The following is a 16,750-nucleotide window of genomic DNA, read 5'->3' as shown; positions in this document are numbered from 1 at the left end:
TGGATAACAACCGCCCACCATAAAACTGAGCAGCACCCAGACAACAGGGTGTTGTCCTGCCACAGTCTGCCTTCAATGGGTGCTGGGAGCTTAGACTTTTATAACTTGACAAGTGGACTGTAACCAACGCACCAGGCAAATCAAGAAAAAGAAAGAAAACATCCTTAAAGATAGGGTGCTAGAAAGTTTGCACCATGACAACTGGATTATCTGAGGACCTTCAACAAATCAACGATGCATGTAAAACTGCTGCGATCAATGACAAACTGAAACGACAATGTGGATATCGCATCCCTCCAAGAAACATGGCTCCCATCAAGCGGATCTCTAAGGGGAAAAAAGACTACACATTTTTCTGGCAGGCGAAAAACGCTGAAGAAACACAAGAGCATGGAGTGGGATTTGCCATCAAGAACTCACTTCTATGGATGATTTGTTATACCAATAAATTAAAAACCAGCAGGATCTTATTAAAGGGAAAAAGGCAAAATACCACATTTATTGTGAATACAGAAAGAATCATAGTAAGCAATTAGTTACAGCTATAACATTCCATTCAATCTCATATTTATTCACACATTCATTCATTCATACACACACACAGGTTCTGCAAGGTTGTTATCATAGTTACCAGCCTTAGAGTTGCTCATGCCAAGTCACTGGCCAGGTGGCCTGGACATGAGGAGGGAGCAGAGCCTTGTCAGATGCTCATCTGATGCTCCTGGAAGTTGGTATGCAGAATCAGATCCCAAAGTTCTCACTTTTTAGAGTCTATTTTTATAGGAATTTCTTCCTATGCCAGTCTGTGGGAATTGCTTCATCATGCTGTTGCTGAATCAATCAGCAAATAGCACATTCCTGACGGCTCCGTGCTGCTAGATGTTATCTTGTTCTTTGGTGCTCCCATTCTTGAGGCTGTTGGGTGGATTCCAGTCTGCCCTTCGGGGGTCCTCTGGTTATTTCCACTTGACGCCTTCTTCAGCCGATGGACACTGGATTCTTAGGCTGGCACCTCCCTGATCATTCAGTTATTATCCACACCAAGCATCCATCTACATACATCCTCTCTCTCTATTTTAATCACAATTGTTAATACAACAAAAGGGCGGGGATTCTCTGGGTGCTGTTTCTGTTGTAAGAGTATTGCTTTGAGTCTCTCTCTCTGTGAATTGCTTTGAGAACAGACTCTGTCTTAGAATGTACTAACACAATTAGCAGCTTGCAAGTTTCACACATAGAGGGAGAGAAACAGTACCAAAAACCAAGAGACCTCTTAATTAGTAATACCCTGGAATTTAAACTATGGGGAATCAAACGCATTTGTGATTTTAATACAGAACGTCTTTAATATGATCCAACAGATTGAGCCACGTACAAATGGATCAGAAAGAATTTTGGCATCATGCTTGTTCACATCTGAGGGCCCAGTCAACCTTGTGAGTGTGTATGCCCCAACACTCTCCTCATCATTGGACATCAAGGACCAATTCTATGACCAGTTGAACAGCACCATCAGCAGGATTCCAAAACATGAGTATGTTTTCCTGCTAGGTGATTTCAACGCAAGGGGAGGAGCTGATCATGAAAATGGACCAACTGTCTTGGTCAACACAGGACTGATAAGATAAATGGAAATGGTCAGAGAGTGCTAGAATTTTGTTCCTACTACGACCTTCATTCTTCCACTCAAAGCCACAACACAAAGTATCTTGGAAACATCCCTGATCTGGCCACTGACACCAACTGGATCTTATCACCACAAGGCATACCAACCTTATGTAATCCTTTACCAGGTGGAGCCAGTAGCAACCAGGGCCGGGTTCAATACCTTTTCAACAATACAACACAGAACCAGCTCAAGTTCCCACCCAGTAACCTGGGAAAATTACACACCATCCCTGGGTACCTGAGAGGCAGTACTTCCCCACTCACAAGCACAGAGTCTGAGTGTAGAAAAGAAACTTTTAATGAAAGGAGGGAAGTCACCTGACATTAATTAGGGAAAATGCCACAAGCAGGATTCATAATCATAAAACTGTGAGCAGGACCCCCACCCCAGAGTGCATGGGGCAGTGTCTTCTGCCTCGTGTTCTTGAGTCCTACAACCAAAAGTTCCTTTTCTGTGCTCCTCTCTGCTCCCTCGCCATACCCCACTCACAGTGGTTGTCTTTGGTCAGTGAGGACCAAGGGTTCAGAGGTGCATCTGTGGGAGTTCACCTCCCACGCAGGGAAGAAGGCACCTTGCTTGCTCGACCATCTGAGAACTCGCCAGCCGCAGTTCCTCTCCGCTGGCCACCCTGCCAGCCATCATTCCTCTCTGCTGGCCACCCTTCCAGCCACTGTTCCTCTCTGCTGGCAACATCAGAAACATGTATGATGGGCTCAAAAAAGCTTTGGGTCCAATTTCAAAGAAGACAGCCTGAGTCATCCTGAACAGACTTCAGACCCTTGCAGACTTCAGACCCTTGCAGACAGCATCTACCCTGAATCACAGTACAGTTTCAGAACAGAACTGAAAGATCTACTATCAGCGTGACCTTTTGCTGAGAAAACTACAAGAGAAATGCAGAGAACAAAAAAAGCCCCTTTACATAGCCTTCATCGATCTTACAAAGGCTTCTGACCTTGTCAGTAGAAGTGGACTATTTGCACTTCTAGAAAAGACTGGATGTCCCCCACAAGCTCTTAAGTATGATTCGGTTCTTCCACGAAAACGTGTGTGGGACAGTCCAATATGACAGCTCAGTCTCCGAGGCTTTCCAGATTCATAGCCGGGTCAAGCAAGGCTGTGTACTTGCCCCAACTCTGTTTGGGATCTTCTTCTCCTTGCTACTGGAACCAGCTTTTGGTTCCTCAACTGAGGGAATCTACTTGTAGACAAGATGAGAAGCTTTCTGATGGAAAGCTGTTCTATCTTGCAAGACTTAGATCTAAAACCAAGACACGGGGGATCCTCAATCAGCACCTCCTCTTTGCTGATGATGCAGCCATGACAACTCACACAGAAGCCCATCTCCAAAACCTCACAAACAGTTTTTCCAAAAGCCTGCCAAGACTTCAGGCTTACGAGAAGCCTAAAAAAGATGAACATAACGTACCAAGGAGTTGAAGAAGCACGCTTCATCAAAATCAACCACTATGAACTCAAAACGGTGAACAAGTTCATATATCTGAAGGCCTCTATCGCAGCCAACCTCTCACATGAAACAGTTGTTTCTGAGGCTGTGGATGGCATCGTGTTCTGCATGGCTGAGGTTATGGGGCAAGTGACTCATAAAACTCTCATAAAAAAGCAACCTTCCACACAAACTTCCTCGTGGCTGGACTTTATAAAAACTAGACAAGCCATTTACAACATACACTTTGCTTCTCTACAGAGGAAAAACGACATTAAACTATCTAAACTGCTACATGCCACAAGGGGCCATAACAGTGGTTCCCTTAACTCACCCAACAATATTGTTAATCTATCCAGCTATACTCTTAGCCCAGCAGAAGAGTCTGTCCTGTCTCGGGGCCTCTCCTTCTCCCCCATCACACCCACAGACATGACACAGTTCTGCAGTGACCTAGAATCCTACTTTCGACGTCTCCGACTCAAGGAATATTTCCAACACACCACCCCACAGAAAGCTTCCTACCAACACTACAAAAAGAAGGATTCTGGGTGGACTCCTCCTGAAGGTTGAAACAACAGACTGGACTTCTACATAGAGTGCTTCCGCCGACATGCACAGGCTGAAATTGTGGAAAAGCAGCATCACTTGCCCCACAACCTCAGCCGTGCAGAACACAACGCCATCCACAGCCTCAGAAACAACTCTGACATCATAATCAAAAGGGCTGACAAAGGAGGTGCTGTCGTCATCATGAATAGGTCAGAATATGAACAAGAGGCTGCTAGGCAGGTCTCCAACACCACATTCTACAAGCCATTATCCTCTGATCCCATTGAGGGTTACCAAAAGAAACTACACCATCTGCTCAAGAAACTCTCTGAAGAAGCACAGGAACAAATCTACACTGACACACCCCTAGAGCCACGACCCAAAATCCATAAACCTGGGAATCCTGGATGCCCCATCACCTCAGGCATTGACACCTTAACAGCAGGATTGTCTGGCTATGTAGACTCTCTCTTCAGGCCCTACGCTACCAGCACTCACAGCTATCTTCAAAACACAACTGACTTCCTGAGGAAACTACAAACCTTTGGTGATCTTCCAGAAAACACCATCCTAGCCACTATGGATGTAGAAGCCCTTTACACCAACATTCCACACAAAGATGGACTACAAGCTGTCAGGAATAGTATCCCCGATAATGTCACGGCAAACCTTGTGGCTGAACTTTGTGACTTTGTCCTCACCCATAACTATTTCACATTTGGGGACAATTTATACCTTCAAATCAGCGGGACAGCTGTGGGTACCCACATGGCCCCACAGTATGCCAACATTTTTATGGCTGACTTAGAACAACGCTTCCTTAGCTCTCGTCCCCTAATGGCCCTACTCTACTTGCGCTACATTGATGACATCTTCATCATCTGGACCCATGGGAAGGAGGCCCTTGAGAAATTCCACCAGGATTTCAACAATTTCCACCCCACCATCCACCTCAGCCTGGACCAGTCCACACAAGAGATCCACTTCCTAGACACTACAGTACTAATAAACGATGGTCACATAAACAACACCCTATACCGGAAACCTACTGGCCGCTATACTTACCTACATGCCTCCAGCTTTCATCCAGACCACATCACATGATCCATTGTCTACAGCCAAGCTCTAAAATACAACTGCATTTGCTCCAGTCCTTCAGACAGAGACAAACACCTACAGGATCTCTATCAAGCATTCTTACAACTACAATACCCACCTGCTGAAGTGAAAAAACAGATTGACAGAGCCAGAAGTGTACCCAGAGGTCACCTACTACAAGACAAGCCCAACAAAAAAGTAACAGAATGCCACTAGCCGTGACCTACAGCCCCCAACTAAAACCTTTCCAGCGCATCATCAAGGATCTACAACCTATCCTGAAGGACGATCCCTTACTCTCACAGACCCTGGGAGACAGGTCAGTCCTCGCTTACAGAGAGCCCCTCTAATCTGAAGCAAATACACACTAGCAATTACACACCACAACAAAAACACTAACCCAGGAATCAAACCCTGCAACAAACCCTGATGCCAACTCTGTCCGCATATCTGTTCAAGGGACACCATCATAGGACCTAACCACATCAGCCACACCATCAGGCGCTCGTTCACCTTCACATCTACCAATGTGATATGTGCCATCATGTGCTAGCAATGCCCCTCTGTCATGTACATTGGCCAAACTGGACATCTCTATGTAAAAGAATAAATGGACACAAACCTGACATCAGGAATTATAACATTCAAAAACCAGTAGGAGAACACTTCAATCTCCCTGGTCACTCAATAACAGACTTAAAAGTGGCAATTCTTCAACAACAACAACAAAAAAACTTCAAAACCAGACTCCAACGTGAAACTGCAGAACTGGAATTAATTTGCAAACTGGATACCAACAAATTAGGCCTGAATAAAGACTGGGAGTGGATGGGTCATTACAAAAACTAATTTCTCCATACTAATTTCCCCCTACTGTTACTCACACCTTCTTGTCAACTGTTTGAAATGGGTCACCCTCATTATCACCACAAAAGTGATTTTTCCTCCCTTGATATTCTACTGTTAATTGAATTGTCTCATTAGACTGACCCCCCAATTGGTAAGGCAACTCCCACCTTTTCATGTACTATAAATACACATACACACCAGCTACTGTATTTTCCACTCCATGCATCTGATGAAGTGGGTTCTAGCCCACGAAAGCTTATGCCCAAATACATTTGTTAGTCTCTAAGGTGCCACAAGGACTCCTTGTTGTTTTTGCTGATACAGACTAACACGGCTACCATTCTGAAACCTGTCATCAGGAAAAGAGGCTCAACAGCTTTCATATGTGTTGCCTTCATTGAATCTTTGGAATCTCTGGGAGGAACAGAGTCACCAACACTGAGGTGCTCAAGCAGGCCAGCATACCCAGCATGCAAACACTCCTCAGAGATGCCATTGCTGGCTTGGGCATGTGTGCCGAATGAATGATGGGTGCATCTCAAAGGACATCCTCTACGGCAAATTGACATCTAGAAAAAGAGCCAAAGGGTGCCCAAGATTGCATTTCAATGATGTGTGCAAGTGAGACCTCAAAGAAATGGACATGGATGTGGATAACTGGGAAGGTCACACCCAGGACCACAGCCTTTGGAAAGAAGAGCTCAATAAAGGTCTCTGGAGTCACGAGGAAGTGGTTCAGCTTAGCAGAGAAAAGAGCTCGCAGAAGGCAGAGCCCAAAGGGACGAAACATCACCTTTAAATGTGACAGATATGGCAGAGATTGTCTCTCTCGAGTGGGTCTCTTCAGCCACAACCACGGCTGCCATAAAACCAATTAAGTAAATTCTTTACCTCTCAGGAGCGCATACCCATGGTCTTTAGAGACTGAAGGATGCCTAATACTACTATATGAATGCTTTTATAATAACTTTCTTGTATTAAATTAATCCTCTACTTACCAGTTATTTAACTACATAGGCATCTTTAAGTGTTACTAAATGTTCTTAACAACTAGGGATTGGGAATCAGAATGAGTACAAGCACAATTGTTGTGATTATCCATACAATGGCTTCATTGAAACAAATGAGGAGAGGAGTTCATCGGTAATACAAATTGGAGTGTGCAGGAAGGGATGCTGTTTACATTACAGCAAATGTTCCTGAAGCTGAAAGAATGGGACCCCTCATTTTGCTTGTGCTGGGGTTAGAATCACTAGCAAGGAAGTAGCACTTCCCTCCCTTTAGGACAAACTCAGATCCATGTCATAGAAGAATCCAGACTCAGCTTTTCTGCTTTACTCTCTGGATTTCCTTCTGTATGATCAAAAAATGGCATAGTAGGCTTGCATGTTTGTTGTCCTTCAGAGACTCTAGATAACATGTTCAGGTTACAGGAAAAAGAAGATTTATTTCCTAACAGCCAGACCTGCAAACTTAACCTACTTACCAGCAAGAGGCTCATCTGGCCCTCAGTATTACAGCCCCTGTAAACCCCTTTTCCTCTTTTCTCAAAATCAGAGACTGAAAGTGAAAATCTGCATGACTAGTTCTGATCATTTTGTGTTGATTATTGTTATGAGAACTACAAACATTTAAAACATGATAGGACATTTGACATAAAAGCAGAAAGCTATTTAGGTACTTTACCATTCTTCCCACCATCTTCACAATCAGCATCACACTCATCATCTTTATTGTCCTGTAAGTCATTTCTTATGGAAAGCTTTCTCTCCACCCATCCTTTTTTCCTTAAACTTCTACGAATTACTGGGTAGGGTCCACAGATGGTAAAAATGTTCTTTTCCTAAGATTGCAAGCAGATACTTTTAAATGAAAACACAGACACTGCCAAAATATTATGGTTTATCTTTAACAAGTAAGGTCTACATCAACACTAGTGCAATACCTTTGAAGTTGCGAGCACTACATTTTGAAAACAAGAGGGGAAACACTGAAGATGTATTCATTAGATTTCAGTGGCACCTACAACACGTTAGGAGCTGTCCACACACACAGGAACACAATCTTTGTCCTGAAAGCAATCCCGCTGATTATTCCACAATAGTATTAAGCAATTTCCCTCCAGTAACAAATGGCTGGTTAGCACAGTGGGAATACATATCACCCAGTCACTTTGGGACAGCCAAATTAATGAAGGTGAACTTCAATGTTACAAATGAAATTTTGCCATATAGACAGACAGACATGTTTTATAGCATGAAATCACCATCTTATCTAGGTCAAATGGATTTATGTCTATATCTATTCTCTGTCGCAGGGTTTGTTCCCCTCAGCCTGTAAACCCCCGCAGAACTCAGCAATAACAAATTCCAGTAAGAGAAGAGCAAATGTATCGTAGTTCAGTGTGAGGACGATGTGTACTGACAAAGCTCTGGCACGGGGGCAGTCTTTGTACAGTGCTATCTGCACGATAGCACTGTCTAAACAAGAGGGAGGCTATTTTTAAAAAATACCAACACAGTTTTAAAAACCATTTAGCAAACAGGGTTTAACAACTTAAAAAAACTATTAGCTCATTATGATCAACTTCCAGCTGACCCCCAGGAAAAATATCATTGTTAGAAAACAGTATTGTAAATGGAAAAACAAACCACTAAAATCTATTGTCAACACACATACCCTGATTGCCTTGTCAGCTAAAAATCTTGCCAGCTTATATTTGTCCAGTTTGGGGGAGAGAGGCAACTCTTCTGCAATTCTCTGGTTTAGCTCTAAAAAAGAAAATAAAGCTATCATGCAACAGGAACTGTAACCAAAGGAGCAATTAATACATAGAAATAGAGGCCCATCTTTTGCAGTGCTCAGTCATTTCTAGTAGTGCCCGCAATGTGCCTAGGCACTGTATAAACATATCAGTATGTACCTAAAAGCTTACAAACTAAAGCCCTTATCCTGCAAGTTGATCCATATTGCCACCAGAAGTCAGTGGAACATCATATGCGCATAGGGACTTATCTAAGCTACTCATCTGGCCCCCATCACCAGAGCACCTTATAATCTTTAATATATTTACACTCATAACACCCCTGTGAGGTAGGCCAGTGCTATTATCCCCATTTTACACATGGGAACAGAGAGGCAAAGTGACTTGCCCAAGGTGTCATACGAAGTCTGTGGTGGAGCAGGGAATTGAATCTGGACCTCTCAAATCATAGACAAGTACCCTAACCACTGCATCACCCTTCCTCTTTTCCTGCCCATGTGGATCAGTTTGCAGGATCAGATCCTGAAAGGACTGTGGGATTGGGCCCCAGAGCTCCCTCAGTGTACCATATAAGGAAAAATCATTGGGATTTCTCATGACTGCATCTTGGAGTGCTGAGAACACTAACATGCATGGTATGCAAGATGCTCATGGATCTCAACCTCATTTACTAGTAAACGTATTAAATTGTTCTGCATTTTATTTTCAAAGAAGTGGCATCCTTGTTGGATTATTTATCATAGGGCCAAATCCTGTTCATCACATGGGTGATCACACTGATCTCAGTAGGACTACCCATGAAAGTAAAATAATTAACATTATGGCTCACTTTTACTGTCCTGGTAATTTGTTAGGGGAGCATGACATCTATAGAAAGGATACAGATATGGACATTGGCCCAGATCTACACCCTGAAATACTCAGCACCACGATGCCTAACCTCTAGAAAATCCCTCAAACAATAACGTGATCCACAAAGCTTGAGTTAGGCTCCCCATACAATGCAGGGGAGAGATAGCACCTAAGAATGTGATCTGGAAAAGTCAGCATGCTAAGCAGCGAGCCACCTAAGCTAGCCAATGGGAGACGCAGAGGAGAGGGTGTGTGCTAAGCCCCACCCCCTCATGCAATTCAGCACCTAAATCTGTGCTGCAGAAAGGGGACTCTCTCTGCTAGCGAACCACAGCTGGGAACTCCTCTCCTAGAGACAAGTGGCTTAGGTGCCTAAGCTGTTTATTGTGAGAATGAGTTATGCTCCTGCCTTACCCCACACAAAATGAACAGAGGTAGGGATCAGAGTCAGTGGACCAGAGAGACTCTAGCCTGGTGCTTATGGCACCCACCTGAGAAGTGGGAGACCCAGGGTCCAGTCCCCCTGCTCCAATAATGATTTAAGTATTTACCCAAAATGAAACAGCTTCAACAGGACAGAGTGAGAGAGCTCCACATCAGAATATCCCATGGCTTAGTAGTTAGAGCACTGTCCTAAAAGGTGGGAGACCCTCTCTTCAAATCCTTTCTCCCCCTCAGGCAGAGTGTGGAACTGAACCCACATCTCCCACACACCAGGTGAATGGTCTAACCACTAGGCTAAAAGCTATAAAGGGATGGGGGCACCTCCACCATTGGCCAGATCTTGAGTGGAATGTGAGCACTCCTACCAGATCAGACCCTGCAGGCAAGATAAGTGCTTTTTCCCTGGTTCATGGATCGCTCTAGGGCTTAGGCAGAACAGGTTTCTGGGCACCTAGAGTGAGGTAGCAGCAGGCATGTCCATAGGCAGAAACTTAGGTTCCTAGGAAACTTTTACCCTGAAAGCTTAGGCACTGCCTATGGGGTTAAGTGGCAGCCAACTCTGGGTTTTGTGGATCACAGTGGAGTCTAAAAATGGGACTTGGGCACCTAAGCCCCAGAATTAGGCACCTAACTACCTTTGTAGATCTGATCCCTTATCAAACATTTGCTGGTGGTAGACAGACACTAATCCTTACCTAGCTCCTAAATAAAGGCCCAATCCAGCAAACACTTAGGGTATGCCCTCACTACCCACCGGATTGGCAGGCAGCGATCAATCCAGCGGGGATCAATTGATTGCGTCTAGACTAGACGCAATCAATCGATCCCTGAGAGCTCTCCTGTCGACTCCTGTACTCCAGCACCGCGAGAGGTGCAGGCAGAGTTGACGGGGGAGTGGCACCAGTCGACTCACTGTGGTGGAGACACCACGGTAAGTCGATCTAAGTACGTTGACTTCAGCTACGTTATTCACGTAGCTGAAGTTGCGTAACTCAGATCAATCCCCCACTAGTGTAGACCAGGGCTTAAGCACATGTGTAAGTTTAGTCATCTCAGTAAAGTTACACATGTGCTTAAGTGTACATAGGAATAAGGCTAACCTTTGTTTTCTAACTATTATAAATAAAGTACCAACTATCTCCATTTGCCCCTCAACCTAGCCATCATTCATTGGCTGATCTTTTTTTTTTTTTACAGCTATTGTGGCAGAAGTGAGACTTAAGGAGAGATCTGAGGAAGGAGTGGGTAGTGGCCTTATGGATCAATTCAGGAAAGGATTTCCACATCTAAAGGGCTACATAGAAGAAGGTGTACAGACACTGTGCAAGAAGCTGTCAGGTGGACAAAGCTGGCATTGCTGGCAGAATGGAAGGGGGCGTGGGGGGGGGCAATGCAATCCAAAAAAGAGCGGAAACGTATGGAGGAAACAAGCTACAAAGGGAACCTGAATTTGATACAATGAAATGGGGAAATCAATGAAGCTATTAAAAGAGGAGGAGGATATAGTCAAAGAGATGGGCAAGAAAGGTGGCCTTAGCAGCAATATTTTGAATGGAGTGGCAGTGGTAATGGGAGCATTAGGGAGGCCAGAGAGGAGGTGGTTATAATTGTTAGGGTGGTAGATGATGAGGGCCTGAATGAGACTTTTAGCTTTCTGGACAGAAAGAAAAGGATGGGTTTTAGAAATATTTTGCAGGAAGAAGCTTCAAGAGAAGCTGCTATGGACAGGACATTCCTTTGCACAGAAAAATATTATTATGGAAAGAGTAAAGACTAATGAGCTTTCTGATTAGTCCGATGATTACACCTCAGCAAAGCTTCCTTTTTCCACCAGTTCCTGCAGGAAGAGTAACTTCCTGTGAAAGCTACTTTTCCACATGAAGTCTACGAAGAAAGAAAGTAAATTGAACATGAAATGACAAAACAGACCCCCCCCACACCCTTGTCAAGTATAATGGAAAGTATGGTTATTCAAGGTCTGATCATGCAACCAGAACTGCATCAATTGCACCATTCTCCCCATACAGAGCCCTTTTGGCTTCAGTAGGATTCTGCATGGTCCACCCACATACATGCAATCACTGGATTGACTCCAAATGGAAAGTTACCTCTGTTGAAACGTTGCCAAGGTAGACTACCTCAAACTAAATAAGTTTCCACTGGATAGGATTCCATGCTATCAGCAGCTAGGGAATTTAGGAAATGCCTTGGCCTTTTTAAATAGCTTTAAAAGTCTGGACCTTAAGTCCAGATCCCAAACACAATAATCTCTATGGGAGTCTTTCAACTGATTTCTATGAGATTTGGATCAGGCTTTTAATAAGAAGAAAGTACTGCATTTTTATATATACCCATTTGTTTTAATGATCTTGTGCAAGTACTCAGTCATAATATTACTTTCAGAAATCTTTAATGCTGTTTGTAGTTATTTTTGCTAAAAATTCTAGCATTTTCATTAATAAAACACAGTATAGTGTGAATTTAGTCAGCTGAGAATCAGCTTGCTGTACATAGGTAAATGATTATCCATACCAAATGTGTGTGAAAATGTTTAAATTAGGAAATACCAACATTAAGGTACTGACCAGCTAGAGACTTACCAGGAAGCAATCCCAGGTGGCAGCAAGCTGTGGGAAAACATTTGTTCACAACAACTTTTGGAACCTTCTGGGGAGGGAGGTTGGTTCTTATCATTCCTATCAAAGAGAAGAGACAGTTTCCAAAATACAGAACTAGAGAAGTTATCTGAAATTGATAAGACTAGATGTTATAAGTGAGTTAATAACAAAAATAGCCATAGAGTCAAGGAAGAAATAGTTAAAAGCTCAAATTATGATACAAGCTTTCTAATGAAAATGAAATGAAGCTGATACTAGAAACCATTGGTGGAACCAATTTCTTCTATGATTCCAATTACCCATTTCCATCAATGGCAGAAACTGGTCAATTAATATATATGAATTTATTTCACGGTGGGAAAAAATAATTTTCTCTATAGATTAATAAACTCTTTTAATTTAGGTATATAAATTATATCCATAAGACATTACTCAAAGGAGATGTATTAAAGACAGTTAGTTCTCAAGGACCTGATTCTGAAAAGTAGTGAGAGCCAAATGCAGTTAATGCAGAATTAAGGGTATTTATATCCTACTAGAAATGAGCAAAAATGCATGTGAGTTAAGGAAGGAAGGAAAACTGGCTCACCAGCAAGTTCCCTTTTCTCCTAACCCTGCAGCAGCCTCTCCCTTGGGAATCCACATTAGCAGAGAGGTTGGGTTGAAGGTAGACATAGGATGACTGGTGGCTCTTCACCAGATTTTCCACACAAAAATCCCACAGGCTAGATTTAGTAGATTATTCCTTTGCACTATGGAATTCCTCACCTCGGTGGTATATTTCTGGACAAACATAGTTGGAGGAGATTGTAACAACACATCCCCTGCAGGAACCTAAATATGCTTTCCAGGGACTGCAACAAACCAGAAGTGCAAGATGGCAGTGCGTAGCCAAGGTGTGGATGGTTCTTGTGCCTAATGGATCCCTGAGCTCTGCATATGTCTTGGGAGATCTGAGAGTTTAAGAGTAAAACCTCCAGTCTCTTCCACGAAGGGACAAACTCTGTCACATCTCTACTGCTCTAACACCCCTCCCCCACCTCCTCCTCCTCCTCAACCCCAAACTGGAAGAATTCCATGGACTCTCCAACAGTTGAAGATTTCAGAGTTTCCACCTCCCTAATCACAAATAACCAGAGCAGAGAAGAATGGGACCCTAAATGTATCATGTGACTGAAATCTCACTCTGTGTCTGTTGCTCTGGGCTACTGCTGGTTTGAAATCTCTATATAACGATGTCTTTGCATTAGGAATGTTGTCATATATAATTTTGTAGACTTTAAAAACTCAGGAGACTTCCAAACATACAGCAATGATCCAGTGAAACAAATGTGTAGTTTTAATTAGGCATTGAAATTAAATCATTAACAAATTCCAGCTATACATTTTTCTCTCCTAAAAGCTATAGTATAGAAACATTACATCCTGATCATTAGAGACCACATCATCACAACTTTCGACTTATCTTTTTTAAAGAACATAAGTTGTCCCATAAGTAGAAAGTCTAGATAGGCAATGGACATTGAAAAGACACTGTGCAGGGTAATTCATCTCTGAACGAACGCTAGCTAGGGACATGTCCTATTCTCAGACTAAGGGATCTTTTGTTAGAGAGAGAGAGAGTCTGAAAAAAGATGATTAATTATATATTGATATTTTATAGCTCTCATGTGACTTTAGCAAAAGTTTGATTAAAAAATCATTTGCAAATACAAACTGTTTTCTTCTTCTTTTCTTTCTGCATCACTTAAACCCAATGGGAGTGGTCTTCTTTCTGCATGAATCTGATTCATCATGATAATATTAAGCTAGGTCATCGTTACTTCACTCTTTGGCTATTTGCCCTGCAAACTGAGAGGGAGAAGATAATTCAATTTGTCATATGCTTCCATGCTACATTTTCTCTATCTCTTATTATTTTTAAATATTAAAGGGACAAAATCAAAACTTTAAAACACACACTTCTTTTTGAGGATGCTTTCCCTACCATAGTATTGTTCACTGTAGGTAAGTGATGGGAAATGGCTATAGAAATTATGCCAAACCAAAAGTATGCAATCGATATGCAGTCCTCCTAACTGGCATGGAAGAAAGATACTTTGGGTGTATAAAGAGGTCAGAGTTTCTGTAACAACACAGGCAGTTTCAGCGATGGTCTCCCAAAATACACGTGTGCCCCTCCATGACTAGACCTATATGGCCTGTCTCTGAACTGCACTGTCTCCCTGTGAAGACTAGGAGCTACTAGGGGCAGGGTACAGTGTTTTCCCCAGGAATTGAAATGGGGGGGAGGGGTCAGGGCCAATGAGGGGTGAGACCGTGAAAGTGAAGGTGGACTGTATGGCACCATAGTAAAAACTGAAAAAATGTTTCATGACTATTCTCTTAGATCTAACTCGTTTTAAAATCATCACACAAATTAAAGTTGGCTACTCAAGCCTTCTATGAAGCACTACATCTATATCCTTCTTGGTTTCTTGTTATAATTTTGCACAACTCTTAATGAACTTCTTGAATGCAATGTGTTCATCTTCGGTGGCTTCTCGTGTGTCCAGCGCTTCCATTCCTTCAATTGATATGCTCATTAGTTCATTCACATGATCAGGCAGAAGGTGACTTCTTTCAGAACACAACGTTCTACTCAATGATGAAAAAGAAACCTCAACTGTACATGTTGTGACTGGGAATAGCAAGAGATGAATTCCTACTTCTTTCATCCTAGGAAACATAGCACAAAAATCTATTTGAGCCCCTAGTGATGATAAAAAAAGAAGTTGAAGTCAAATCTTCATTCATTCGTCATATAATATTTCACTCTGTGTTCAAATTCTCTATTTTGTCCTGAGCACAAGGCAGCCCCATTGCTGGTAGAGCCTCATTCCGCTCAACAGTCGGTGTTTTATAGGACAGGGATCTGTAAAAGCTATGTGGAGGTTGAGTAGAATCTAGAAGTCGCGGTTGTAGATATTTAAGAATCAAGTCTATGTACTTTTTCAGTTGTCTTAACAAACACTTCTTGTCCTCTTCACTTAAGGATTCAATATAAATGCCTTCATTAGTCAACTTCTGAAGTCAACTGAAGTCTTTTGCTTCGTCCAGTACTTTTTCGATGGATAGCTCTCCGATTGATCCAAATGTAGCTTCTCTTGCTGGACAAAGATCTATTACTGTTGTAGCAGATGCCTGGATGGCATTGTTTAATGACCCAAGTGGTTTCAACAGTAGACTTACAAGAGAGAACAGCAATAGTCTTCTCTGAATGTAGTAGCAAAAGTAATCCACCAGCCTCACTACTTAGATCCATCCCATCTTGGTAGATACTTTCCAAAGCCAGTAATAATGGCTGGAGTAATTTTAAGACAACAGCCAAGGATCGCTCATGAGAAAGCCAGAGGGTTTTCCCAGGTTGGATTAATCTGAACTTCAGCCCCACTCTATCTTCTATATTTTCCAAGATATTCAGTCTTTTTGGACTCTTGCTGAAAAAAGAATATAACGAAGACATTAAATTTATAGATTTTTTAATGTCTTTTGAAGAGTCTGCAGCTCATACTAACGCTAGTTGGAATAGATGGCCTCTGCGATGAGTATAGGAGAGATTAGGGTTACCCTTTTCTCTGAGCAAAACTTTTACCCCACCATGTCTTCCAGAGCAGCTTGCAGCCCCATCAAATACACAAGCAGCCATCTGTTTGGGGTCCAATTGACAAGCATTTAACTTTTCTAAGATGTGGGTTGTCACAGCTGCAGCCGATGTGTCTTCTATAACTTGAACATCTAGAAATACATCTACTGGCCTACCACTGACATCAAGATAACGTACACAATGACTTAACATTTGCATGGGTGCATTCATCAACCATATATGCAATTTTTTTTAAACGTGGTGAGAGAGTTCTTCACTTATTCAACTGTTGAGTCTTTCACTGTTACACCACATGCTTCTCGCCAGTTAGTTGAGTTTCTTGCAGAAAGATAGTGAGCATTTGCTGGTCTTGTTCAGAACCAGTGTTCAACTTCAGGATGAACAAGTGACAATGAACTTAACATTGGCCTCCAGTTTGTAGTGTGTGGTATCTCTTGCTTAAATAGAAAGTATGATGCCACAGCCAAGTTTGTTCGAATGAACTGTGTTGTGTCTCCAGCATCCTTAACAGCCTCATTAACACTCACTGGTGTTGTCCTTAGACAGTGGAGACTCAGAGGTGCTTCTATATGAGTTCATCTCCCAGGTGGGGGAGGGGGCAAGAAGGCACCTTGCTCATTCCTCCAGCTGCTCACTGTTCACTCTGGCCACTATTATTCGTTGTACCACCGTTCACTCCATCACTCTGTTGCCAATAGCCCTGCGCCGTCACCTTCTGCTGCCACTATAACCCCTGTGAGTTGGTTTCTTGAGGTTTCACCCAGCTCTCAGTGATTTCAGCTGAGCCCTCAGTGGTAGAACCTCACTGCTA

The 16,750-nt window shown here is 42.7% G+C and overlaps 1 protein-coding gene across 1 annotated transcript in view; it reads right to left on the bottom strand.

Moving 5' to 3' along the window:
* TTLL8 (tubulin tyrosine ligase like 8) overlaps positions 1 to 16,750 on the bottom strand; it is a 58,465-nt gene that overhangs the window by 39,014 nt on the left and 2,701 nt on the right. Inside the window, exons 2-3 of the mRNA XM_073341863.1 lie at positions 8,295 to 8,386; positions 7,302 to 7,458 (exon numbers count right to left, since the gene is read on the bottom strand). Of these exons, the coding sequence (XP_073197964.1) occupies positions 7,302 to 7,458; positions 8,295 to 8,386 (249 nt within the window). The remainder of the gene's footprint in view (positions 1 to 7,301; positions 7,459 to 8,294; positions 8,387 to 16,750) is intronic.

This window comes from Lepidochelys kempii, chromosome 1, assembly GCF_965140285.1.
Source record: "Lepidochelys kempii isolate rLepKem1 chromosome 1, rLepKem1.hap1, whole genome shotgun sequence".
In the NCBI taxonomy this organism is placed as follows: Eukaryota; Metazoa; Chordata; order Testudines; family Cheloniidae; genus Lepidochelys; species Lepidochelys kempii.
This window is presented reverse-complemented; position numbering and strand designations above follow the sequence as displayed.